Genomic DNA, 26,090 nt, shown 5'->3' with positions numbered 1-26,090 from the left:
GAGCGACCCTGCCGAGCGGGGACGGGGCGGGTATTTCCTGTAAGCCAACGAACGCACAGACTACCAGGCCAGAGGGCGGGCCCGCGGCTGTGACCCGAGCCAATCAGAGGCCCCGGGCTACAGGCCGCTCGCGAGGCACGTTAGTCGCGCGCTCGCTTCTCCAAAATGGCGGCCTCTAAGGACGGTTGTGGTGTCGGAGAAGTGGCCGCGGGGAACGGGAGGCGACTCCACCTGGGGATTCCTGAAGCGGTTTTTGTGGTAAGTGGCCAGCGGGTGCTTGATGCTACGCTGTTGTTCCCTTTCTTCCTGGCCCCTCACCCGGGCCTTGGTTGTTGGAGGGAGAGCCGTTGGGCCCAATTACCTGGGAGGGGGCGCTCCGGCCTGAACGGACTAAACTGGGGCGGGACCTGCCTGGGAGGGGGCCTGCCGTCCGAGCTGGTCACAGGCGCTAAGGGGGCGCGGGGCCGGAGGACTCGGGGGCTGAGGACTCGGGGGGCGGAGGCGGGGCCGCTTCGAAGGACCGCCTTCCTCCGCCCTCCGCGGCCTGAGGTTCCGACCCCGCTTGCGTTAAGACGGGAGGCGGTGAGAAGCTGGAGCCTCAGCCTGGATTCTGGGGAGACCGAGGGGGAGGGGGTAACGGAGCTGGGGCTCAGGTGTGACGCTCGGAAATGACACCTCGGGTGTGGAAGGGCTGCGGCGGCTTGTGGCCTCGGAAGAAGACCCCATGATGGGCGCGTCGGCCGGGAAAGCTCTCAAAGGCCATGTGGAACCCGTTAGGCCATGGAGGCCTTAGCCCGCTGGCTGCGGGCGCTCACTAGAAGGTTGTCTAAGTGAAGCCACTTGTAATCACTTTGAGGTACATGGGTCTAACAACGTAGAGAGTCCATTGGGTGCAGTTCACAGAGGAAGCTGGCAAGCCGTGTTGAAGGGTTCACTGAACGGGGAGACTAAACCAAGGCCAAACAGAGAAGCACGTAGAGGCTTTCAATCCTGTTTCTCCATAAGGCTGTTCTCGAAATAGTGTTTGAGAACTAGTTGAGTGTTGAGAAAACCTGATGGGTGTTCCAGGCCAGTATCACCCATCTTTGTTCACACAGTTCTGGCTGAACTACTATAAAACCTTAATGGAAATTTCTCCACCTTTTGCTTTGTCCCAATATTGTCTTAATCTTCTGCCTTTTTAAAAAAATTATTTATTTTAATTGGAGGCTAATTACTTTACAGTATTGTACTGGTTTTTGCCATACATTGACATGAATCAGCCATGGGTGTACATGTGTCCCCCATCCTGAATCCCCCTCCCACCTCCCTCCCCATCCCATCCCTCAGGGTCGTCCCAGTGCACCAGCCCTGAGCACCCTGTCTTATGCATCGAACCTGGATTGGCTTTTTGTTGATGAAATCTTCCACCGTTCAGAAGACCCCTGTCTTTTATTTAGACCACTTTTATATGCACTGTATGAATATTTGCATTGGCTGATACAGTTTTCTCCTATTTTATTTTTTTATTTTATTTTATTTTTTGTCCCTGAAATGTGCCATGTATTTCTTTCCGCTCATTTCCCAGTTAATCATCAACAAGAGACAAAATTTGTTGAGTACCAGGCACATTCCTAATGCTTTTACACAACTCAGTAAGAGGCAAGTACTGTTATTCTCATTTTGTACATGTTCAGACTGAGCCCCAGAGCCCTTGAGTAATTTGCCCCAAGTCACACAATGTGTAAGTGAGTTATCCAAGCTTTAAACTTGGTCAGTCTGTGGGCTCCAGACCTCTAGTGAGGTCATGATCTTGCTCACTGGCATTTCCCCTGATCCTAGCACAGTGCCTGACACACAGTATAAACTCGTAACTAAATGTCAGATTGAATTTCCATAGTGCCTTAAAATCCTGCATTCATGGCGCTCAACAAATGATGGCTTCAGAAATCTGATTCAGGAAGATAAAGTTTATCAAGGGGCTATATAAAGTGTTATCTTAAAATGCATTTTCTCTGAAATGTTATGAGTTGCTTTTTATAGATCTTTAAAATTTCCATCAATACAATATATAAACAATCCAAATTTATATAAATATTTTTATGTTCCCCAACTAATGGGAAATAACGTATTTTATGAAGAACATTGGTTTTGAGACTAGAGTTTGAATTCTGCCTCTGCTTCCCAGTTGCTATTTATCTTGAGCATATTGTTTTACAACTTTGAGCCCCTCTGTTTCTTTAACTGAAATAAGGATAACATTACTTACATATTCTGAGAAACAGAATGTGCTTTCAGTATTGCAAGTAGATACTTAATACATATTCATTTCGGTAATGAGGCAGTGTACCATAGTGGTTAGAAGTCAGACTGCCTTTTCCCCATTCCAGTTGGTACAGTAATTTTTTTCTTTCTCTGCTTTAATTGATCTTTTTCCCCCTTGTCCATTGTTTGGCTGCTCCCATCTCTCAACATCTAGTTCAGATATGACCTCTGTGGTTTTTCCTGACCACCACCCCAGGATAGAATTCTTGGTGCTTCCATCTGTTCCCTTAGCCATATCTAATGTTTGTTGAACACTTACTAGCTACTGTGTCCTCTTCTGAGTCTTTTACATGTGGTAACTCATTTAATCCCCTGTAGGGAAGAGGCACTTTTTTCTTTTACAGATGAGGAAATTGAGGCCAAGACAAGAGTTAAACAACTGCCTCATGGTCCGCACAGCTAGTACGTGATGCAGCCAGCATTCAAGCCATGCAGCCTCTGGGTCTTAACCACAGACTTCTGCTGCTATAGTTCCTTCTTGCTCGTGTCTAAGCTTCTAATAACATGTCCCAGAAACATTTCTTTTCCTACAACAATCCTTCTAGGAAGATGCTATCTCCAAAATGCTATCTCCTTACACTTGATCACCATGCAGAACTCAGATGTTGCCTCAGGCTCACCTTTTCAGTTTTCTTTTACAGTGTCTAACTTGATGGCTTCATAGTTCACTCCTTTGCTGTGTTTCTCTTCCTTTTTCTTCTTGCTTGGTTTTGGCTAAAATACTCCCTTCAAGCTGGTAAGCATGTGCTCACCTGTTGTCACTTGTGGTATCCAACTCTTTGCAATCCCATGGACCATAGCCTGCCAGGCTCCTCTGTCCATGGGATTTTCCCAGCAAGAAGACTAGAGTGGGTTGCCATGCCCTCCTCCAGGGAATCTCCCCCACCCAAGGATTGAACCCTTATCTCCTGCATCTCCTGTGTTGCAAACCAATTCTTTTCCTGCTGAGCCATCAGGGAAACCCTAGCTAGTAAGCATGGATAAGAATAATGCTTATCCCAGATAAGTAAAGATCCCAGAAACTGTAAGATGATTTGGAAATAAAATGGAGATAGCATCTTCCTAGAAGGATTGTTATAGGAAAAGAAATGTTTCCAGCACGTGTTATTAGAAGCTTAGATATGAGCAAGGAGAATGAACTACAGCAGCAAAAGTCTAAATTTAAGTTTCCTGTATTGAAGGACTAAAGTTGTTTAAACTACTGGAAGGTTTTTAGAGAATCTCCTTTGTTTCCATAGAGTTTCATTTAGTTCCTGATCGTTATCTATTTAACTAGCTTTTCTTCAGGGACAAGCATGTGTAATATACATTAAAAATGCTGTTCAGTTTTATTGCTTTGCTTTTGCTTATTTATTCCTGTTAGAAAAGATTGTTTTGTTTGCCTTTTAGGCTTGGGCTTTCCTGGTGGCTCAGATGGTAAAGAGTCTGCCTGCAATGCGGGAGACCCAGGTTTGATCTCTGGGGTGGAAAGATCCCCTGGAGAAGGGAATGGCAACCCACTCCAGTATTCTGGCCTGGAGAATTCCATGGACACAGGAGTCTGGCAGGCTACAGTCCATGGGATCACAAAGAGTCGGACCCGACTGAGCAACTAACACTTTTACACTTTGGCTTACTTTATTTCGATCAGTTGATAACTTAAGGAAGTATTTGTGGCTTCTCTTGGGAACCTAATGACCATATTTAGCATGATTTTTATGGCAGAACTTGTAGAGTTAAAATTGTAAGTAATAAAATGGATAATTTTGAATCATTTTGTGGCTAAGGCACATGACTAAATGACATGTTTGTTGGTAATTTTTGTATTTACTGTGAGTGCTGCATGGCATATATATAACTCAGCAAGGTCTTCTTTCCCTATATGTAAATAGGAAGGTAGGAGAAGAATATATTGACTACATAACATATTTGCACTGTCTGAAATGGTCTCTAACTTTTTATAACTAAAAAAGTTAAAAACAAGTCTTTGGAGAAAAAGAAACACAAGCTCTTCCCCCCCACCTCGCCCCCAAGCTCCTTTTATGTTTTAAAAAAGCTAAAGCAGTCAAAAATCTGAGGTATGAATTGTAAAATTCTTAATGTATTCTTTTTGATATTAAAAGGAAGATGTAGATTCCTTCATGAAACAGCCTGGGAATGAGACTGCAGATATTGTACTGAAGAAGCTGGATGAACAGTATCAGAAGTATAAGTTTATGGAACTCAATCTTGCCCAAAAAAAAAGGAGGTAAGTGTAAAAATTTCTAAGTTTTTAAGATTAATATTACATCGCTGAAACTTTTGAAAGATTGAGATAATTTGCACACAGATAAAATGTCTATGTGTTGAATATTCAGTTTTATGAATTTTGATAAATGTATCCATTTCGGTAACCACTGCCCAGATAAACATATGGAACGTTTCTGTTACCCAGGAAGTTTCTTCCTGGTCCTTTCTGGCCAACCATGCCCACTCTTAGAGACAAACACTGTTCTGATTATTTTCACCATAAATTAGTATTGTCTGCTCTTGAGCGTCATATGACTGGAACCATATAGTAACTACTCTTTTATGTCAGGCTTCTTACACTTAGTATAGTGGTTTTGAGAGTCATCATCCATGGTACTGTGGGTATCAATACATTAGTTTCTTTTTAGTGCTGAGTCATTCTCCACTGTATGTGGGTTTACCACAGTTTTTGTCTGTTTTTATCTATTTGCTTATTAATGGACATTTGGGTTGTTTCCCCATTTGGTTTTAAATGTTTCCATGGACATATATTTTCATTTCTCCTGGATTATTATCCAGGAGGTAGAATCGCTGACTTGTAAGTATGTTTAATTTTATAAGAAACTGCCAAAAATCCTAGGTGGCTCTAGCATATTATACAGCCGCATTACATTATTACATTACAGCAGTATTACATTATTGCAGTTATTATATGCAATTATAATTGCATTATATGCAATTATTGTTGTATATTACATTACAGCAATGTGTGGGAGTTCCAGTTCTTCAGTCTTGCCAGCACTTGCTGTTGTCAGTCTAAGATGCTTTTGAAGACCTAACAGAATGAGTATTGAAGTCCTTATTCCATAGCATCTAGGATCATAACATCCTAAATGTCTACTTCATTTTTTCATTTTGCCGATGAGATGGCAGACCCACAGAAGTTACGACTTTCCCAAGATTTCATAACTAATAAGCTTGGGCCAAAAGTATTCCCATTTTTAGTCCTTTATTCCCCTATGTTTTTATAGCAGCTTATGCAGTCAATTCACTGTAATAAATACTTATGGAGACCTGTTACACACATATGCCAGCATTCTGATATCAAATATTATGGAGTTCCTAATAGGTGCCAGATACTGTTTTGGGGTAAAATACCAATATCTGCTTTCAGTAGGGGTGTAGTCTAGTGGCATGATAGGTATGTAAATAAAAGAAGTACACAAAATATAGCAGTTAAGGTGCTGTGGTACAGAGTGATGAGTTAGCAGAGGGGAAGGGGTGAGCTGCAGGGAGACACGGGTTCAGGGGAAACTTCCAAGAGGAGCAGATAGCTGTGTAGAATGTTGAAGGCTGGTTATGAGCTTAGAAGCAGACTAAAGGGAGGAAGGGTAGTCTGGGTATGAGGGTACCACTTAGGCAGAGATACAAAAGTTGGTGTTTAGATGGGAATTCCTCTTTGTTTTTAGGATACACTGTGGACATCCTGTTTGACTTACCATTTAATTTGAATGTACTTTGATTTAACAGGGTTTTTTTCCTTAATGGTTAGTGCTTTTTGTATCCTGTTTAAGAGATATCCCAAGTTCATGAGGGTATTCTCTTCATGTTTTATTCTCAGAGCTTTATTGTTTATCTCACACTTAGATCTATAATCTGTGGGTTATTCAGAAGGATGTTGCTAAATTTCACAGCAGTTGTGGGCTTTTCAAGTATGTTTCTTTGCCCTTTCTGTGTATTATACATTGATAGTTGTCTCTGCAGTCTTGTTCATAATCAGGTTTTTCTTTTGTTTCTTTCTCTCTTTTTTTGTTTTGGTAATACTTTCATAGGTTTGTGTATGGTTTCTCCATTAAGAGGTAAATAGTATCTAGTTCTCTCCTACAATGATACTTAATTCCTCAATCCATTAATGATGAGTCGCAAAATGCTGATGTTCTAATTCAGTTATTTATTTTTTATTTCTTAATAAGTTGGCATGTTGCTATAAACAGAAACGTTCCTTCATGTTCTCTTTGGTAAAAGTGGCTGTAAGAAATTGGCTCACGTCTCAGTTTGTCCCCGGCAAGATTAGCCCTGTAGTCCCTGTCACCTCAACAGCTCTCTGCTGCCTAGCTGCAAAGAAAATGTGTATTTTCCCTGGCTACTTGAACAGTTAGAAGCGTACATGTTGGGTCTGCCGCCATCTTAACCTGAAATAATTTCTGTCCTTTTTTTTTTTAAGCTTTTTACTCTGTTTCTTTAGGTACATGCAGTTTGAGAATTATGAAGTCTTCTTGCTGATTTTAAAGCCATGTAAAATGATGCTTCTTGTTTTAGTCAGTTTTTTTGGAAACTTAGAGCTATTTCACCTTTGTTTTGGCTAACATTTAAAAACTTGTTGGTGTATGTTGATTTATAATAGATACTGTGTTTCTGCCATATAGCAAAGGGAATCAGCTACACATATACATATATCCACTCTTTTTTAGATTCTTTTCCCATATAGGTCATTACAGAGTTTCCTGTGCTATATAGTAGGTCCTCACTAGTTATCTGATTTCTGTAAAGTAGTGTATATATTGGAGAAGGCAATGGCAACCCACTCCAGTACTCTTGCCTGGAAAATTCCATGGATGGAGGAGCCTAGTAGGCTGAAATCCATGGGGTTGCTAAGAGTCGCACAGGACTGAGTGACCTCACTTTCACTTTTCACTTTCATGCATTGGAGAAGGAAATGGCAACCCACTCCGATGTTCTTGCATGGAGAATCCCAGGGACGGTGGAGCCTGGTGGGCTGCCGTGTATGGGGTCCCACAGGGTCGGACACAACTGAAGCGACTTAGCAGTAGCAGCAGCAGCGTATATATGTCAATCCCAATTTCTGAATTTATCCCTCACCTTTTATTTCCTCCCTAGTAACCATAGGTTTGTTTTTTACATCTGTGAGTCTGTTTCTGTTTTGTAAATAAGTACATGTGTACCTGGTTTTTTTTTTTTTAGATTCCCCATGTAAGCAGTGTCACATGATATTTGTCTTTCCCTGTCTGACTTAATTCACTCCATATCACAATTTCTAGGTATATCCATGTTGCTGCAAATGGCATGATGTCATTCCTTTTTATGGCTGAGTAATATTTCATGGTACATATGTATTGCATCTTCTCTATCCATTCCTCTGTCCATAGACATTTAGGTTGTTTCCATGTCCTGGCTGTTGTAAACAGTGCTGCAATGAACACTGAGGTGCATGTATCCTTTTGAATCATGGCTTTCTCCAGATATATGCCCGGGAGTGGTGGCTAACATTTTCTTGGTATATCTTCTCCAATGCCTTTTCTTTCAATTGTTTTTACTATTTATATTTAAGGGTGTTCCATGTAAACAACATATGGTGTGTTTTTTTTTTTAATCCAACGTATCTATTTAGATAAGCTCATTTTTCTTTTTGGATACTTTCAAGATTGTCAGCTCTTTTGTTTTCAGTTCAGTTCAGTCGCATCCTACTCTTTGTGACCGTATGCACTGCAGCATGCCTGTCCATCACCAACTCCCGGAGCTTGCTCAAACTCATGTCCATTGAGTCAGTGATGCCATCCAACCATCTCATCCTCTGCTGTTCCCTTCTCCTCCTGCCTTCAATCTTTCCCAGCATCAGAGTCTTTTCCAATGAGTCAGTTCTTCACATCAGATGGCCAAAGTTTTGGAATTCAGCTTCAGCATCAGTCCTTCCAATGAATATTCAGGAGTGATTTCCTTTAGGATGGACTGGTTGGATCTCCTTGCAGTCCAAGGGACTCTCAAGAGTTCACCAACACCACAGTTCAAAAGGATCAATTCTTTGGCAGTCAGCTTTCTTTATTGTCCAACTCTTACATCTATACATGACTACTGGAAAAACCATAACTTTGACTATATGGACCTTTGTCAGTAAAGTAATGTTTCTGCTTTTTAATATGCTGTCTAGGTTGGTCATAGCTTTTCTTCCAAGGAACAAGTGTCTTTTAATTTCATGGCTTCAGTCACCATCTGCAGTGATTTTGGAGCCCCCCCAAAATAAAGTCTGTCTCAGTGTTTCCATTGTTTCCCCATCTATTTGCCATGAAGTGAGGAACTGGATGTCATGATCTTAGTTTTTTGAATGTTGGAGTTTTAAGCCAGCTTTTTCACTCTCCTGTGTCACTTTCATCAAGAGGCTCTTTAGTTCTTCTTTGCTTTCTGCCATAAGGGTGGTGTCATCTGCATATTTGAGGTTATTGATATTTCTCCTGGCAATCTTGCTTCCAGCTAGTGCTTCATCCAGTCCGGCATTTTGCATGATGTACTCTGCATATAAGTTAAATAAGCAAGATGACAACATACAGCATTGTATACCCCTTTCCCAATTTGGAACCAGTCCATTGTTCCATGTCTGGTTCTTACTGTTGCTTCTTGACCTGCATACAGATTTGTGTTTTTTTGAGGCTATCTTTCTTAAATTCTTTCTTAACTGACTTATATTCAGGTTCCTGTAGCCATGGATACCTGTATGGATTGCTTTTATGCATAGAGGAGTTTGCTTTTTGGGAGCTGTGCATCTGTATCAGCCTTGGACCTCTTGAACCCTGTTCCTACTTCTTGCACTTAAGTATGTGAGCTCCCAACTGAAGTGTGAGTCAGGGGCCCAGGCTCAGGTCTCCAGCTGTTATTGGCACCTGCCTCGAGACACATGCTTTTCTGTAGTCCTCACTGCTCAACTCAAAGCGTTTTCCAGTTTTATTATCTTATTTTTCTTCCTGAAAGTTCCCTTACCTCTGTGATATCAGCTATGCAACAAAACTACTTCTGTGGTTGATTGTTTTACAGCAGATGGCTCTGTGTAGTGTGGATATTAACCTTTTCTTTACACATGTTGTTTATCTTTTCTTGCACCCTGTCATATAAATTTACCTTCAGCTTGAAAAGTTACTTATTAATTCATAATTTTCGTGTGGTGGTCTCTTTAACACATGAATTTTTATGTGCTTTTATAAATTTCTGTAACTGGAAATTTTGTGATTATCATTTTTTTTCGATCATCTGTTAATTTTTTTCCTTTTCTCATTCTGGGATTCGTGTTAATGTGGATGTTAATTAACTCTTCTAATTCTGCCTTGCCTTTCTGTTTATTGTTTCCTTTTTTCTGCTGACTTCAGTAATTTTGTCTTTTGGTGATTAAATGGATTGCTATCCATGAGTCCTTTATTTCAGCCATTACATTTTTTAAACCTAGTATTTTTGGTTCTTCTTACAGCTACTCATTTCTTTTTTATATTACCAGTATCCTGTCTTGTCTTTTTGAGATATTTAAAAATATTCACTGTATAATCTTTTAGTATTCGGATGGCATCACCAACTCCATGGACATGAGTTTAGGTAAACTCCAGGAGTTGGTGATGGACAGGGAGGCCTGGCGTGTTGCAGTCCATGGGGTCACAAGGAGTCGGACATGACTGAGTGACTGAACTGAACTAAACTGCACTTGTTTCATCTGGTAGAGGTCGTTGAGTTTATTTTCTTTGTTTTATTTTGTAGTTGAGTTTATCAGATGACCATTTTTTCCCCTGTCAGCTCATATTCCCTCAGGGATATCCATTCCCTTTGGCCAGTAATATGTGTGGAAGTGGGAGTGAGTAATTCAAGTCCTTCCTGGTGGGCAGAGTTTACACTCTATGGCATGGCCATCAGACAAATGCTCCTTCTCTTCAGCCAAGTGCCTCAGGCTCTGGGAGATTGTTTCCATTCCTTTCTCTTTGACTGGTTTCACTGGCATCTCCCCTGGGAGGATGATGGGGAGAACAGAACTACTAGGGGCCAGTACTTTCTTCTCAGCCCTCAGTCTGACCTTCTCCCTGCCTCTGGCCAATTGTATTGTTTTTCTGCCCTGTTACAGTCATGGGGTCGGAGAAGGCAATGGCACCCCACTCCGGTACTCTTGCCTGGAAAATCCCATGGACGAAGGAGCCTGGTAGGCTGCTGTCCATGGGGTCACTGAGGGTCGGACACGACTGAGTGACTTCACTTTCACTTTTCACTTTACTGCATTGGAGAAGGAAATGGCAACCCACTCCAGTGTTCTTGCCTGGAGAATCCCAGGGATGGGGGAGCCTGGTGGGCTGCCATGTATGGGGTCACACAGAGTCGGACACGACTGAAGCAACTTAGCAGTAGCACAGTCATGGGGTAGGTAATGTGATTCACGCAGGGCAATTTAGAGGGAGGAAAAACAACTAGAAATTTGCCCTTTAGCCTTAAATGCTCCTCCCTTTGAAAACTTGATCTAGTTCCCTTCTAGTTCCCTTCTGTCTCTCCTCTCACCTAGAAATTTCCATTGTTCATAGAATGACAAAGACTGGAACTGACCCAAATGTCCATTGACAGGAGAATGGATGAACAAGTTGTGTTATATTTGTAAATGTATATTACACATAAGTGAAAATGGATGAAAACTCTTAGGAATTTGATTGGGTTATAAAGCAAACACCAGAAAAATGCAACTAACATGAGCCCATTTGTATCAAGAAACTAGCAAAGAATATATTGTTTAGGAATACACGTAACTGTAATGAAACTATTTGAAGAAGTAATAAAGAGACTATAAACACACAATTCAGGAGAGCTGCTATTTTTTGGAACAGAGCAGGGTGTGGAGGAACCAGAGATCAAATTGCCAACATCTGTTGGATCATAGAAAAAGCAAGGGAATTCAGAAAAACTTCTACTTCTGAAACATTGACTATGCTAAAGCTTTTGACTGTGTGGATCAAAACAGACTGGAAAATTCTTAAAAGAGATGGGAATACGAGACCATCTTACCTGTCTCCTGAGAAACCTGTCTGCAGGTCAAGAAGCAACAGTTAGAACTGGATGTGGAACAACAGACTTGTTCAAAATTGGAAAAGGAGTACATCAAGGCTGTATATTGTCACCCTGCTAATTTATCTTCTATGCAGAGTACATCATGCAAAATGCCAGGCCGAATGGATCACAAGCTGGAATCAAAACTGCCTGGAGAAATCACAACCTCAGATATGCAGATGCCACACTTTAATGGCAGAAAGCGAAGAGGCACTAAAGAGCCTCTTGATGAGTGTGAAAGAGGAGAATGAAAATGACTTACAACTCAACATTCAGAAAGCTAGGATCATGGCATCTGGTCCCATCACTTCATGGCAAATAGATGGGGAAAAAGTGAAAACAGTGGTAGATTTTATCTTCTCGGGCTCTAAAATCACTGTGGATGGTGACTGCGGCCACAAAATTAAAAGACACTTGCTCCTTGGAAGAAAAACTGTGAGAAACCTAGATAGCATATTAAAAAGCAGAGACATCACTTTTCTAGTGATGTCAGTAGTTTTGCCAGTAGTCATATATGGATGTGAGAGTTGGTCCATAAAGATGGCTGGGCAATAAAGAATCGATGCTTTCAAATTGTGATGCTGTATAAGACTCTTTAAGAGTCCCTTGGACAGCAAGAAGGTCAAACCAGTCCATCCTGAAGGAAATGAACCCTGAATATTCATGATAATGACTGATGCTGAAGCTGAAGCTCCAATCCTTTGGGAACCTGATATGAAGAGCCGACTCATTGGAAAAGACACTGATGCTAGGAAAGATTGAGGGTAGAAGAAGGTGGCAGTAGGGGATAAGATGGTTAGATGGCATCACTGACTCAGTGGACGTGAGTTTGAGCAAACTCTGGGAGATAGTGAAGGACAGAGAAGCCTGGTGTGCTGCAGTCCATGTGGTCGTGGGAATCAGACATGACTTAGTGAATGAACAACAAGGGTGGGGAGGGTGTATTGCTCAGACATGCACAGTGGCCTTGGTGGTCTAGTTCCTGAGATGTCTGGGGTTGCAGCTGCTTGATTGATTGCTATGCTTCATAACGTATATATTACATGTAATATCTACATGTTCAACAATATAACATAGAAATCATTTGTATGACCAAAACAATTTGATCTGAACATACTAATGTTACATGTCTATCAGATACTATACACATGAACATGTCTACATCTTTCTCTCATTTACGTATATCAGCATAGACAAAAAAGCAAAATTGGGAGACCTTTGACATCTATATTGAATTGTAAAGAGTTCACAGAACAGTAGCCTTCAAGCTATGCTTTAAAAAAAAAGTCAGTGCTAAGTGTGTATTTCTCAACTCTTCACTGAGTTGTCTTGCCAGATAGTGATACTATTTTTCAAGCAGCAGGCCACTGTGACACATTTCCCAGGTCAGTAGCACAGATTGTAAAGAAGTTTGCCATGCTAACCTCATTCACACAGTACTGTGACTTCCTTTGTATGATTCAGGAAATACATGTTCATTATCATATTTAGAATTTATTTACATGCTGACCTCTAATAATATTTAGTTGCATGTCTTCTGAAAGAACCACAGCTTTATTTTTAGTCTGCTTTTAGTCCATTTGGTTACAAATTATACTGTGATTTGACAGGACTCCCAGAATAGTTTTGCACATTTTTCCATGTGAAACATTTGAAAGCCTTGGGCAGCTTCTAATCGTCAAAAACAAAAGAGCTAAAAAAGGTCTCATTCTGTATTCTCTGAGTTTGGCCTTGAGTGTTTTCAGCATATTGTTACCTGTTGTCAGTGAGAGTGACTTCATTTGGGAATCAGTTGCTAGTAGTTTTTTAAAATTATTTTGAATAAGCTTTATTTTTAAAGGCAGTTTTAGTTTTGTAGCAAAATGGAGCATAAAGTACAGAGGTTTCCTATTTAGCCCCTGCCCCTACACATGTATAACCTTCCCATTATCTATATCTTTCACCAGAGTGGAACATTAGTTACAGTTGATGAACCAATATTGATATGTTTTTATTAACTAAGGTCCATAGTTTACATTAGTGTCCACTCTTACGTTGTACATTTGATGGGTTTGAACACATGCACCATGACATGTATCTGTCATTATAGTGTCATACAGAGTAGTCTCACTGCCATAAGAATGCTCTGTGTGCAATATATTTATCCCTCCCTCCCCTTCCTAAACTCCTGGCAACCTGTGATGCTTTACTGTCTCCATAGTTGTGTCTTTTCCAGAATGTCTTACAGCCAGAATCCTACAGTATGTAGTACCCTTTCAGGTTGGTTTCTTTCATTTACTCATATGCATTTAGGCTTTTTGCATGTCTTTTCATAGCTTGATAGATCATTTCTTTTTAGCAGTGAATATTATTCCATTGTCCAGATGGACCACAATTTATTTCTCCGTTTGCCTACCAAGGGCATCTGGGTTGCTCTCAAGTTTGGACAATTATGAATAAAGTTGTTATAAGCATTTGTGTGCAGTTTTTGTGTGGACCTGAGTTTACAGCTCCTTTGGATAAATACCAAGGAGCATGATTGCTGGATCATATGGTAAGAATGTGTTTAGTTTTGTAAGAACCTGACAAACTGTCTTCTAAAGTGACTGTACCATGTTGCATTCCCTCCAGCAATGAATGAAAATTAACGTTGCTTCATATCCTCACCAGCATCCAGAGTTGTCAGTATTCTGGATTTTGGCCATTGTAATAGGTGTGTGTGTGCTCAGTGGCTCAGTCGTGTCCGACTCTTTGCGACCCCATGGAGTGTAGCCCACCAGGCTCCTCTGTCCATTGGATTCTCCAGGCAAGAGTATTGGAGTGGGTGGCCATGCCCGCCTCCAAGAGATCGTCCTGACCCAGGAATCAAACACGCATCTCCTGCATTGGCAGGCAGATTCTTTACCACTAGCGTCACCTGGGAAGCCCAGAATAGGTGTGCAGTGGTTATGTCATTGTTTAAAATCGCATTTCTCTGGTGATTGAGAGGGAGGCCTGGCATGCTGCGGTTCATGGAGTTGCAAAGAGTCAGACACGACTGAACGACTGAACTGATACTGATACTGATGATACCTGATGTGGAGCATCTTTTCATATGCTTATTTGCCATTTGTATATCTTCTTTGGTAGGGCATTAAGTCCTTTGGTCCATTTTTTAATACAGTTGTTCCTTATTGTTGAGTTTTGAAAGTTCTTTGTATATATTGGATACCAGTCCTTTATCACATGTGTCTTTTGCAGATATCTTATCCCAGTCTGTGGCTTGTCTTTTCATTAAAGTCTATCATATCAATTATTTCTTTTATGGATTATGTCTTTGGTATTAATATCTAAAAAATCATTACCAGACTCAAGGTCATCTAGCTTTTTTCCTGTTTTATCTTCTAGGAGTGTTATAGTTTTGCATCATACTTTACATATGTGATTCATTTCAACTTAAGTTTTGTGAAATGTGTATGTATGTCTGTGTTTAGATTCATTTTTTTATGTGTGGATGTCCAGTTGGTTCAGTCTGATCAGTCTCATCATGTCTATCATTGTTTTTGTAAATTTCCTGGATTCAAACCAATGATCCATTTATAATTTTATTATATTATTATAATATATACCTAACTTTTAGGTAACAATTATTACCTAACTTGAAAAGAAAATAGTATTTTTCAACATAGAAAAATCACCCAAAGTTTATTTATTTATTTTTTTTAAATTTTATTTTATTTTTAAACTTGACTTAATTGTATTAGTTTTGCCAAATATCAAAATGAATCCGCCACAGGTATACATGTGTTCCCCATCCCGAACCCTCCTCCCTCCTCCCTCCCCATTCCATCCCTCTGGGTCATCCCAGTGCACCAGCCCCAAGCATCCAGCATCGTGCATCGAACCTGGACTGGCAACTCGTTTCATACATGATATTTTACATGTTTCAATGCCATTCTCCCAAATCTTCCACCCTCTCCCTCTCTCACAGAGTCCATAAGACTTTACTATACATCAGTGTCTCTCCTGCTGTCTTGCACACAGGGCCACTGTCACCATCCCTCTAAATTCCATATATATGCATTAGTATACTGTATTGGTGTTTTTCTTTCTGGCTTACTTCACTCTGTATAATAGGCTCCAGTTTCATCCACCTCATTAGAACTGATTCAAATGTATTCTTTTTAATGGCTGAGTAATACTCCATTGTGTATATGTACCATAGCTTTCTTATCCATTCATCTGCTGATGGACATCTAGGTTGCTTCCATGTCCTGGCTATTATAAACAGTGCTGCGATGAACATTGGGGTATATGTGTCTCTTTCCCTTCTGGTTTCCTCAGTGTGTATGCCCAGCAGTGGGATTGCTGGATCATAAGGCAGTTCTATTTCCAGTTTTTTAAGGAATCTCCACACTGTTCTCCATAGTGGCTGTACTAGTTTGCATTCCCACCAACAGTGTAAGAGGGTTCCCTTTTCTCCACACCCTCTCCAGCATTTATTACTTGTAGACTTTTGGATCACAGCCATTCTGACTAGTGTGAAATGATACCTCATAGTGGTTTTGATTTGCATTTCTCGGATAATGAGTGATGTTGAGCATCTTTTCATGTGTTTGTTAGCCATCTGTATGTCTTCTTTGGAGAAATGTCTATTTAGTTCTTTGGCCCATTTTTTGATTGGGTCATTTATTTTTCTGGAGTTGAGCTGTAGGAGTTGCTTGTATATTCTCGAGATTAGTTGTTTGTCAATTGCTTCATTTGCTATTATCTTCTCCCATTCTGAAGGCTGTCTTTTCACCTTGCTAATAGTTTCCTTTGATGTGCAGAAGCTTTTAAGGTTAATTAGGTCCCATTTGTTTATTTTTGCTTTTATTTCCAATATTCTGGGAGGTGGGTCATAGAGGATCCTGCTGTGATGTATGTCAGAGAGTGTTTTGCCTATGTTCTCCTCTAGGAGTTTTATAGTTTCTGGTCTTACGTTTAGATCTTTAATCCATTTTGAGTTTATTTTTGTGTATGGTGTTAGAAAGTGTTCTAGTTTCATTCTTTTACAAGTGGTTGACCAGATTTCCCAGCACCACTTGTTAAAGAGATTGTCTTTAATCCATTGTATATTTTTGCCTCCTTTGTCAAAGATAAGGTGTCCATATGTGCGTGGATTTATCTCTGGGCTTTCTATTTTGTTCCATTGATCAATATTTCTGTCTTTGTGCCAGTACCATACTGTCTTGATAACTGTGGCTTTGTAGTAGAGCCTGAAGTCAGGCAGGTTGATTCCTCCAGTTCCATTCTTCTTTCTCAAGATCGCTTTGGCTATTCGAGGTTTTTTGTTTTTCCATACAAATTGTGAAATTATTTGTTCTAGCTCTGTGAAGAATGCTGTTGGTAGCTTGATGGGGATTGCATTGAATCTATAGATTGCTTTGGGTAGTATACTCATTTTCACTATATTGATTCTTCCAATCCATGAACATGGTATATTTCTCCATCTATTAGTGTCCTCTTTGATTTCTTTCACCAGTGTTTTATAGTTTTCTATATATAGGTCTTTAGTTTCTTTAGGTAGATATATTCCTAAGTATTTTATTCTTTCCAAAGTTTAAAAGGATCATGAAATTATACTGTATCTTACTGTGGTGTGTTACACATTCAGTTGATTTTGCATTGTGAGAAGTGCAGGTGCTGAGAAGCTGTCCCTGCACTTGCTGCTGTTGGGTTGGTGGTTTCCAGTTGAGAATATAATACTTGAATGCATGTTATTTTAAAAATTAATCTATTTAAAATGCAATTCTAATTAAATGTAGAACCTTTGAATCACCTCTGGGGGCTATGACTTTCTGGTGGCTCAGCTGGTAAAGAATCTGCCTGCAGTGCAGGAGACCTGGGTTCAATCCCTTATTCAGGAAGATCCCCTGGAGGAGGGCATGACAACCCACTCTGGTATTGCCTAGGAGAATCCCCATGGACAGAGGAGCCTGGCAGGCTACAGTCCATGGGGTCACAAAGAGTCAGACACGACTGAGTGACTAAAGCACACACAGCCCAGAAAAGTTAACTAATGGAGGATTTGACATACAGAACAGGACTCTGTTCACAATAGGTGTTCCATAAGTATTTGCTATTATATCTAAGTAGTTTAGTAAATATTTGTCTGAAATATCTTAGATATTTTAATAAACAATTCATTAATATCTTACATATAAAATATATTGACTATTTCATATTTACATATTGTCCTCAAAACATATCAATAGAAAGTACAAAGCTAGTAAGACTGTTTCTTGGTGCCAGATACTAAAGTAACCTTTTTCTTATTCACAGGCTAAAAGGCCAGATTCCTGAAATTAAGCAGACTTTAGAAATTCTAAAATACATGCAGAAGAAAAAAGTAAGTGCCTTTTTTGTTTGTAAACATGAGCAAACCAGAATAGTTCAGCAGAGACATGTGTTCCTTGACTCCTTGGTCACTGGTATTTGAACCTGTGCTGGAAGATCCAGTCTGCCTTCCTAAGCACATGTAGTAATATCACAGATGGTGTGCTTCTGTGAGACATGTGGCTTTCCACCGAAAGTCAGGTTTAATTCTAGGGCCCACACTGCTTGGGGGCTTTTACTTATATGTAGTATTTGTGAAGTTTAAATGCAACTTGAAATTATTTTAAGTGCAAAAAGAAATGAATAGTCTTTATTGTTTGTGGCTCTCAGTTCACAGTTGAGGAAATATTTACAAAGAGGGTATACTTGACCAGTGTCACATAGCTAGTTACTGGCAGAACTGAATTTGAGAATCTTCTGAGTTCTCACCCGTTTTTGTTTTTGTTTTTGTTAAATAAAAGCAGGGTGTAAAAATGAAGTTTCAGAAAATATTTAACCTATTATATATATATATGTGTGTGTGTGTGTATATATATGGTTTATTACTTGACTGGCAGAGTAGCTACATCTCGAGACCGTTTATTTTATGTCACAAACTTTATAAGAGACTTCAGAAGACTGGTTGGTTGAGCATGAAGTACTGATGAAATGATAATAATCACGCTTGTCTAGTGCTTACTCTGTGCCAGGCACTGAAGTGTATGTGTTTGTGTTCGTACAAGCGCTGCTTGCCACAGCCTTCAGGGGTGCAGTAAGTAGCTGAGTCAGGATGCATGCACTCCCTGCGGAGTCCTGTGGCCCCAGTGGTCCTTTCTTTACCCTTCTCCTTTACCTCTCTGTCCCTTGGTTCCTCCACCTGATTTGTCTGTGGGAAAAGCAAAGGAGAAAAGGAAAGATATAAACATCTGAATGCAGAGTTGCAAAGAATAGCAAGAAGAGATAAAAAAGCCTTCTTCAGCGATCAGTGCAAAGAAATAGAGGAAAACAACAGAATGGGAGAGACTAGGGATCTCTTCAAGAAAATCAGAGATACCAAAGGAACATTTCATGCAAAGATGGGCTCGATAAAGGACAGAAATGGTATGGACCTAACAGAAGCAGAAGATATTAAGAAGAGATGGCAAGAATACACAGAAGAACTGTACAAAAAAGATCTTCATGACCCAGATAATCACGATGGTGTGATCACTGACCTAGAGCCAGACATCCTGGAATGTGAAGTCAAGTGGGCCTTAGAAAGCATCACTACGAACAAAGCTAGTGGAGGTGATGGAATTCCGGTTGAGCTATTCCAAATCCTGAAAGATGATGCTGTGAAAGTGCTGCACTCAATATGCCAGCACATTTGGAAAACTCAGCAGTGGCCACAGGAGTGGAAAAGGTCAGTTTTCATTCCAATCCCAAAGGCAATGCCAAAGAATGCTCAAACTACCGCACAGTTGCACTCATCTCACGCGCTAGTAAAGTAATGCTCAAAATTCTCCAAGCCAGGCTTCAGCAATATGTGAACCGTGAACTTCCTGATGTTCAGGCTGGTTTTAGAAAAGGCGGAGGAACCAGAGATCAAATTGCCAACATCCGCTGGATCATTGAAAAAGCAGGAGAGTTCCAGAAAAGCATCTATTTCTGCTTTATTGACTATGCCAAAGCCTTGGACTGTGTGGATCACAATAAACTTTGGAAAATTCTGAAAGAGATGGGAATACCAGACCACCTGATTTGCCTCTTGAGAAATTTGTATGCAGGGCAGGAAGCAACAGTTAGAACTGGACATGGAACAACAGACTGGTTCCAAATAGGAAAAGGTGTTCGTCAAGGCTGTATATTGTCACCCTGTTTATTTAACTTATATGCAGAGTACATCATGAGAAACGCTGGGCTGGAAGAAACACAAGCTGGAATCAAGACTGCTGGGAGAAATATCAATAACCTCAGCTATGCAGATGACACCACCCTTATGGCAGAAAGTGAAGAGGAACTCAAAAGCCTCTTGATGAAAGTGAAAGAGGAGAGTGAAAAAGTTGGCTTAAAGCTCAACATTCAGAAAACGAAGATCATGGCATCCGGTCCCATCACTTCATGGGAAATAGATGGGGAAACAGTGGAAATAGTGTCAGACTTTATTTTTCTGGGCTCCAAAATCACTGCAGATTGTGACTGCAGCCATGACATTAAAAGACGCTTACTCCTTGGAAGGAAAGTTATGACCAACCTAGATAGCATATTCAAAAGCAAAGACATTACTTTGCCAACAAAGGTTTGTCTAGTCAAGGCTATGGTTTTTCCTGTGGTCATGTATGGATGTGAGAGTTGGACTGTGAAGAAGGCTGAGCGCCGAAGAATTGATGCTTTTGAACTGTGGTGTTGGAGAAGACTCTTGAGAGTCCCTTGGACTGCAAGGAGATCCAACCAGTCCATTCTGAAGGAGATCAGCCCTGGGATTTCTTTGGAAGGAATGATGCTAAAGCTGAAACTCCAGTACTTTGGCCACCTCATGCGAAGAGTTGACTCATTGGAAAAGACTCTGATGCTGGGAGGGATTGGGGGCAAGAGAAGGGGATGACAGAGGATGAGATGGCTGGATGGCATCACTGACTCGATGAGTGTGAGTCTGAGTGAACTCCGGGAGTTGGTGATGGACAGGGAGGCCTGGCGTGCTGCGATTCATGGGGTCGCAAAGAGTTGGACACGACTGAGTGACTGATCTGATCTGATCTGGGACTGTTTTAAATGGCTTAAGCTCAGCTCTGCAATCGCCTGTATGACCTTGGTATTAAGATGGACAGTTTACAGTACCGTCATGTATTTATTTATTTTTTTTTGAAGGAGTCCACCAGTTCACTGGAGACCAGGTTCTTATTGGCAGACAACCTGTATTGCAAAGCTTCAGTTCCTCCTACCGATAAAGTGTGTCTGTGGTTGGGGGTAAGTCAGTGTCATTGTCACAGCTTCCTTGGCTGACATTTGGTAAGGCAGTGTGTTTTCCCCAACATGGCAGTGTTGGAGAGGAGCACTTGACCATAGATGGAATGAAGGGGTAGCATTGCGGGGGACGAGGAGTATGAGAAAGATTGCCACAGAAACATGCTCTAGTCTCTTCCAGTCAAAACAAAATGGACCAATACCCGACTTTCCCTCCAGCTAGTACTTTATCTGTTAAATGTAACAGAAGGTATTGTTGAACCTCAGATAGATGTTTGTTCATCATCAGAATTTATGACTTCTAGAAAGAGCTCTCTGAACTTAAGGGGGAACAGATTATTATAAAAACCTTGGGGTTGGAACCCATTTGAAAAAGTCAAACATTTCAGTTGTGATGATTTCAGAGACCTTGTTTGTGATTTTTCCTGTTACTACTCTTGAGTCCCATGAACAAACAAGTCATGCCTGACTACACAGGTAGGTCTTGCTACCTCAGGCAAGTTCCTATGCAAAGTAGCAAATTGGGAGGATTTCCACTTGCTGCTATCCTATATAGTCATCCCCAAGAGGCACTCTAGGGCCATGAAAGGTTGGCAGATCATACATGGAAACTCACTTCTCTGTCTGTTAGTTCCTCCTTCCTGATTTCTGTTAGCAGTAACATTTCAGAGTTTATGCATTTATTTCTACAAACATAATTCCCATTCTTGCTTAGTTTTAGTTTTAAAAATGGAACAGCTAGCCACCCAGTAGCTCAGATCTTAGGGGTTATCCTCCTTGGTTTTTCTTCTCCTTGGCCCACACTTAATCAGCATGTGGGGATAAGATGATTCCATAAAGTAGACTGGGACAACAGGGAGCACTGTCCTAAGAATCACGGCTGGAGCCTACCTTACACGAGATGGATTTCAAATGGATCATGTACTCACATGAAATAGTGACACCATCAAAGTTGTAGACCAAGTCACAGATAATTGTAGCCCTGGAATAAGGATGGTTTTTCAGGCCTCAAAACTCGAAAACCATGAGCAAAGTAAAAAGACAACAAGAAAAAATATATGTGACTCATATTGCATGCAAAGGACTAACAGGTTTGCAGGACGACTTGGAGTTGTCTTTTGGGCATGTCAATCTTCAGATGTCTGTTAGACTGTCAAGTAGAGAGGCTGATAAGGCAGTGTTTGAGGAGTGAATCAACTAAGGAGATATACTTGAATGAATGAATGATAGTTTTTGACACGAATGAAGTGTTTTAAAATGTATTCTATTTCCTCTTGTTACAGGTAAGCAAAGTGTACACATTTTCTGGGGGAAAAAAAAGTGCTAATAAGTATCAGTAATTGAGAAGTGAGATTGGGAATCTGGGTTTGGAGAAGAATTTACTTTGCACTGAATATTTTAGTCCTGTCTGAATTTATGCAGCTTTCTAATTATCACAAGGGCTTCCCTTGTGTCTTAGCTGGTAAAGAATCTGCCTGCAATGCGGCAGACCTAGGTTCGATCCCTGGGTTGGGAAGATCCCTTGGAGAAGGGAAAGGCTACCCACTCCAGTATTCTGGCCTGGAGAAATCCATGTCCATGGGGTTGCAAAGAGTCGGACACGACTGAGCGGCTTTCACTCACTCACTTGCAATTATAATGGACTGGCATATTCAGTCGATAAGTATGTAGCACCTGCTTGGTGCTAAGTCCTTTCATGTTGTCTCATTAATTCTTACAACAATCCTTTGAGTAATTTTTAAATTTCATTTGTCATGTGATGAAAGTGGTTCAGGAAATGCCTGGTGTTATGTCAGGTGATAGTTCAGAGCTGTGAAAGGTATGGTTCCCTGTTACAGAGCGCATGCCTTCCCAAGTGTCAGCAGTTACTCCAGATCTTAGATCCAGACTTGGTCACCTTGCCTTCGCCTCTGGCATCTGTTGTAGGTTGGAAGGGGGCAGTTAAAGCTAGCTGTTTCTCTTAATGGACCAAATGTAGATAATACATATGTCTTTGAAAGCTTTAAAGTTCTACCTTAAGCTCAGAAACAACTACTTCAGTTGATTTAGTGTCCCAATAGAGGTGGTAGAAAGATAGGGTTTGATAACTAAAGATACTGGTTCCTATCCTAATTCTTCCATTTATTTAGTATCTCTGAAATCATAGGTAAGCTGACTTCTCAGAGCCTATTTTCTTCACTGTAGAGAAGTTGAGGAGGAAATGATATAATGTATGTAAATATATTCTCTAACTCAGGGGGCAATAAATATTGTGTTAAAAGCCAGAGAGTAAATATTTTTGGTGTTTCAGACCACATGGTCTCTGTCACAACTAGTACTTGGCTCACCAATACGGCATGAAAGTCTTAAGTGAATGAAGAGTGGCTGGGTTTCCAAAAAACTTAGGACAAGAGATGGCTGGCCAAATTTGACCCAAAGGCTGTAGTTTGCCAACCGCTGCTCTAACCTATGAAGCACAAAGTCAGTGTTCACTCATTGTCACGCTTTTCTCTGCAGGCGAACGTAATGCTTGAATATGATATTGATGAAGCTCAGGCGTTGTTGGAAAAGAATTTATTGACGGCCACAAAGAATCTTGAGTCTCTTGAGGAAGACCTCGACTTTCTTCGAGATCAGTTTACTACCACGGAAGTCAGTATCCTTTGCTAAAGAAAGGCAAAAGGGGGAAAGGAGAAAAATGTTTTTTATGTTCTTATGTGCATTGCTTTAATGAGAAGAATGTCCTTACTCTTAGACTAATGTTAAGTTGCAGATTTTATAACAGTAGTAAATGACATATTTTAGAACTAATACTGAAATAAGTTTATAGATAGACTTATCTGAATTTGAGGTGTGAAAGTGTGGAAATAGCAAATTCAATTTAGTACATGAGTATTTCTATTTCAAATATTTTCTCAAGATAATCTTTATAGCTAGATAAGTACTAGAGTTCCACAGCTCTTATTAAGGGTCTCCTGTGTTCCTACAACTGTGCTAAGCTGTGTGGGGCATGTGCTGGTGAGGAGATCAGTGTAAAAAAAGAATGACAAAACACACGTAAGATAGCTAGTGATCATTTCATAGCAAAATAGAAGTCATTCAACTTCAGGTAGCCAACACCAATGCAGTTTAAAATTAGGGCGATAGATGTGAGCTCAGGGATTTCAGAAGTCTTTGAGAAGATAGGGCTGAGACTGTATTTAAAGGTAATGTAGGATTTCTTTTAGCAGAGAGAAAGGGAAGGCTCTCGTGTTGAAACCCAGCTCTTGGCGTTTTCCATCTGCCCCACGCAGTCATTCAAGACAGAAACCTGGGAGTCAATCTTCTTAGCTCTCTGTTACACTCATTTTGGCCTTTTAGAACTGAGGGTCAGTAGTTTTCTTATTTATTTATTTTCGTTGGAGGCTAATTACTTTACCATATTGTGGTGTTTTTTGCCATACATTTACATGAATTAGCCGTGGGTTTACATGTCTTCCCAACCTGACCCTCCCACTTCCCTCCCCATCCCATCCCACAGGGTCATCCCAGTGCACCAGCCCTGAGCACCCTGCCTCATGCATCGAACCTGGACTGGCGATCTGTTTCACATATGATAATATACATGTTTCAGTGCTGTTCTCTCCAATCATCCCACCCTCGCCTTCTCCCACAGAGTCCAAAAGTCTGTTCATTACGTCTGTGCCTCTCTTGCTAGGGTCATCATTACCATCTTTCTAAATTGTATATATATGTGTTAGTATACTGTATTGGTATTTTTCTTTCTGACTTACTTAACTCTGTACAATAGGCTCCAGTTTCATCCACCTAATTAGAACTGATTCAAATGAATTCTTTTTAATAGCTGAGTAATATTCCATTGTGTATATGTACCACAGCTTTCTTATCCATTCGTCTAAGGATGGACATCTAGGTTGCTTCCATGTCCTGGCTATTGTAAACGGTGCTGTGATGAACACTGGGGTACACGCATCTCTTTAATTCTGGTTTCCTCAGTGTGTATGCCCAGCAGTGGGATTGCTGCGTCATATGGCAGTTTTCTACTCTGTTTTCCTCCCCCTAGTCCTTCACACTCTCTCTGCCATGAATTCACTGAGTCACACGTCTTATTTTTATTCCTCTGGCTATAATGCTTCAGTGGTTCTTTGTCACTTATCAGCTATGCACATGGGCACTCTTAGGGGGTGGTCCCTGCCAGTCTCGATTCCATGTGCCACTGACTAATTTCGTGCTCTGGTCCTCCCCTGGTGCACCCAAGGTCCAAATCACCCCAGGTGGTTTTCCTCACCCCCTAAATGGGGTGTGCCCTTTATACGTCCACACTTGGTTCCTCCTACCTAAACTGATTTCCCCCTATTTGCTTGGGTTCCTCCATCTTATCTTTCATCTTTCAGCTCAAGCAGCAGAACATTTCTGAACATTTTCTAGTCCTCTCAGGGTGTTCTGTTGCTCCTTTGTGATTCCTGAGCACTTTGCATATAGTACTTAAAATTTGTTTTTCGTGCCAGACTGGGAGCTCTTCAAGTGTAGGAGCTCCATGTTCTCTGTCCTCCATAGCATGTAGTGCATGACAGGTTTTAAGGGGTTGGGTGAAGACCTGTCTGAGGCCTAGAGCAGGGGTTAGCACATGACTGGTAACGTGGAGGCTTCATTCAGAGGGAAAAAAAAAGATAAAATACCTAGAAGATAGTATTGTACCTTCAGGACATACCACCAAAGGCATGAGCTGGGAAAGAAAGCACCAGTAGGCGAAGGCCTATGCAGGGTGGTGCTTGTGGAAAGGAAAAGATATAGATGCTGAATAGATTGCATAAATTAAGCCAAACAGAGGGTAAGAGATAAAATTAGTGATAATTAAATTGTAATAATTTAAATATTGCATGTCAGGTTATGCTTTGAACCACCTTTGAAATACTGTGGATGAGGGGCTCTCTTGAAAACTGTTGGGAGTGTCAAGCACACATGTGTCAAATATAATACTATAGTTGACCAGCTACGCTAAACAATCATTGATTTGAGGTCTTGACTAGGTTTTGGTGGAATTTTATTCCAGTCTTTGCTTGGCAGATGATACTACACCTTGCTGTAGACACTAGTATTTTGTGTGTGTGATTTCTGTCTTTCATTCAGTGTGTGATTGCACATTATCTTTTGAATTGCTGTGGCATTTTCTTTGACAATTCTTGCAGATATGGCCAGAGTTTATAATTGGGATGTTAAGAGAAGAAACAAAGATGATTCTACCAAGAACAAAGCATAAAGATGGCAGTTAAAAATGTGGTTCAATTTTCGAAACATGTTTATGCTTAAAAGTTGACATAACTTTAAATGATTTTTAACAGCAAGAATAATTAAAACTTTAAAAACAGATAAGCACCACTTTATTTATTTATAAAAACAAAATTAGTTGCAAATATCTTATGAAACTTACAGTGTTGTTATTTTATTTTTTGCATTTCCAACAAAGTAAATGCTGCTTTCATCAT

The 26,090-nt window shown here is 40.5% G+C and overlaps 1 protein-coding gene across 2 annotated transcripts; it reads left to right on the top strand.

Moving 5' to 3' along the window:
• The first annotated feature begins 60 nt into the window (after window positions 1–60).
• Window positions 61–26,090, top strand: VBP1 (VHL binding protein 1). 2 transcript variants are annotated; one of them, XM_055563394.1, is made up of 6 exons: window positions 70–258; window positions 4,407–4,531; window positions 17,650–17,716; window positions 20,530–20,628; window positions 23,122–23,260; window positions 25,794–26,090. In XM_055563394.1, the coding sequence occupies exons 1-6, from the start codon at window positions 166–168 to the stop codon at window positions 25,862–25,864; spliced, it is 594 nt and encodes a 197-aa protein (XP_055419369.1). In that variant the 5' UTR covers window positions 70–165; the 3' UTR covers window positions 25,865–26,090. The 2 variants fall into 2 exon arrangements, with proteins under 2 accessions (XP_055419370.1, XP_055419369.1); XM_055563395.1 differs by lacking the exon at window positions 20,530–20,628 and having other exon boundaries at window positions 61–258.

This window comes from Bubalus kerabau, chromosome X (assembly GCF_029407905.1).
Source record: "Bubalus kerabau isolate K-KA32 ecotype Philippines breed swamp buffalo chromosome X, PCC_UOA_SB_1v2, whole genome shotgun sequence".
In the NCBI taxonomy this organism is placed as follows: domain Eukaryota; kingdom Metazoa; phylum Chordata; class Mammalia; order Artiodactyla; family Bovidae; genus Bubalus; species Bubalus kerabau.
The sequence above is the reverse complement of the archived record's forward strand: the minus strand, read 5'-3'. Positions and strand labels throughout refer to the sequence as shown.

Bases quoted from the DNA above. Each gene is read 5' to 3' on its own strand.
- VBP1 (XM_055563394.1), top strand. From the start codon at position 166: ATGGCGGCCTCTAAGGACGGTTGTGGTGTCGGAGAAGTGGCCGCGGGG. The intron at 20,629-23,121 runs GTAAGTCAGTGT...TTTTCTCTGCAG, and splicing joins AAGTGTGTCTGTGGTTGGGG to GCGAACGTAATGCTTGAATA. The intron at 23,261-25,793 runs GTATCCTTTGCT...CAATTCTTGCAG, and splicing joins GTTTACTACCACGGAAGTCA to ATATGGCCAGAGTTTATAAT.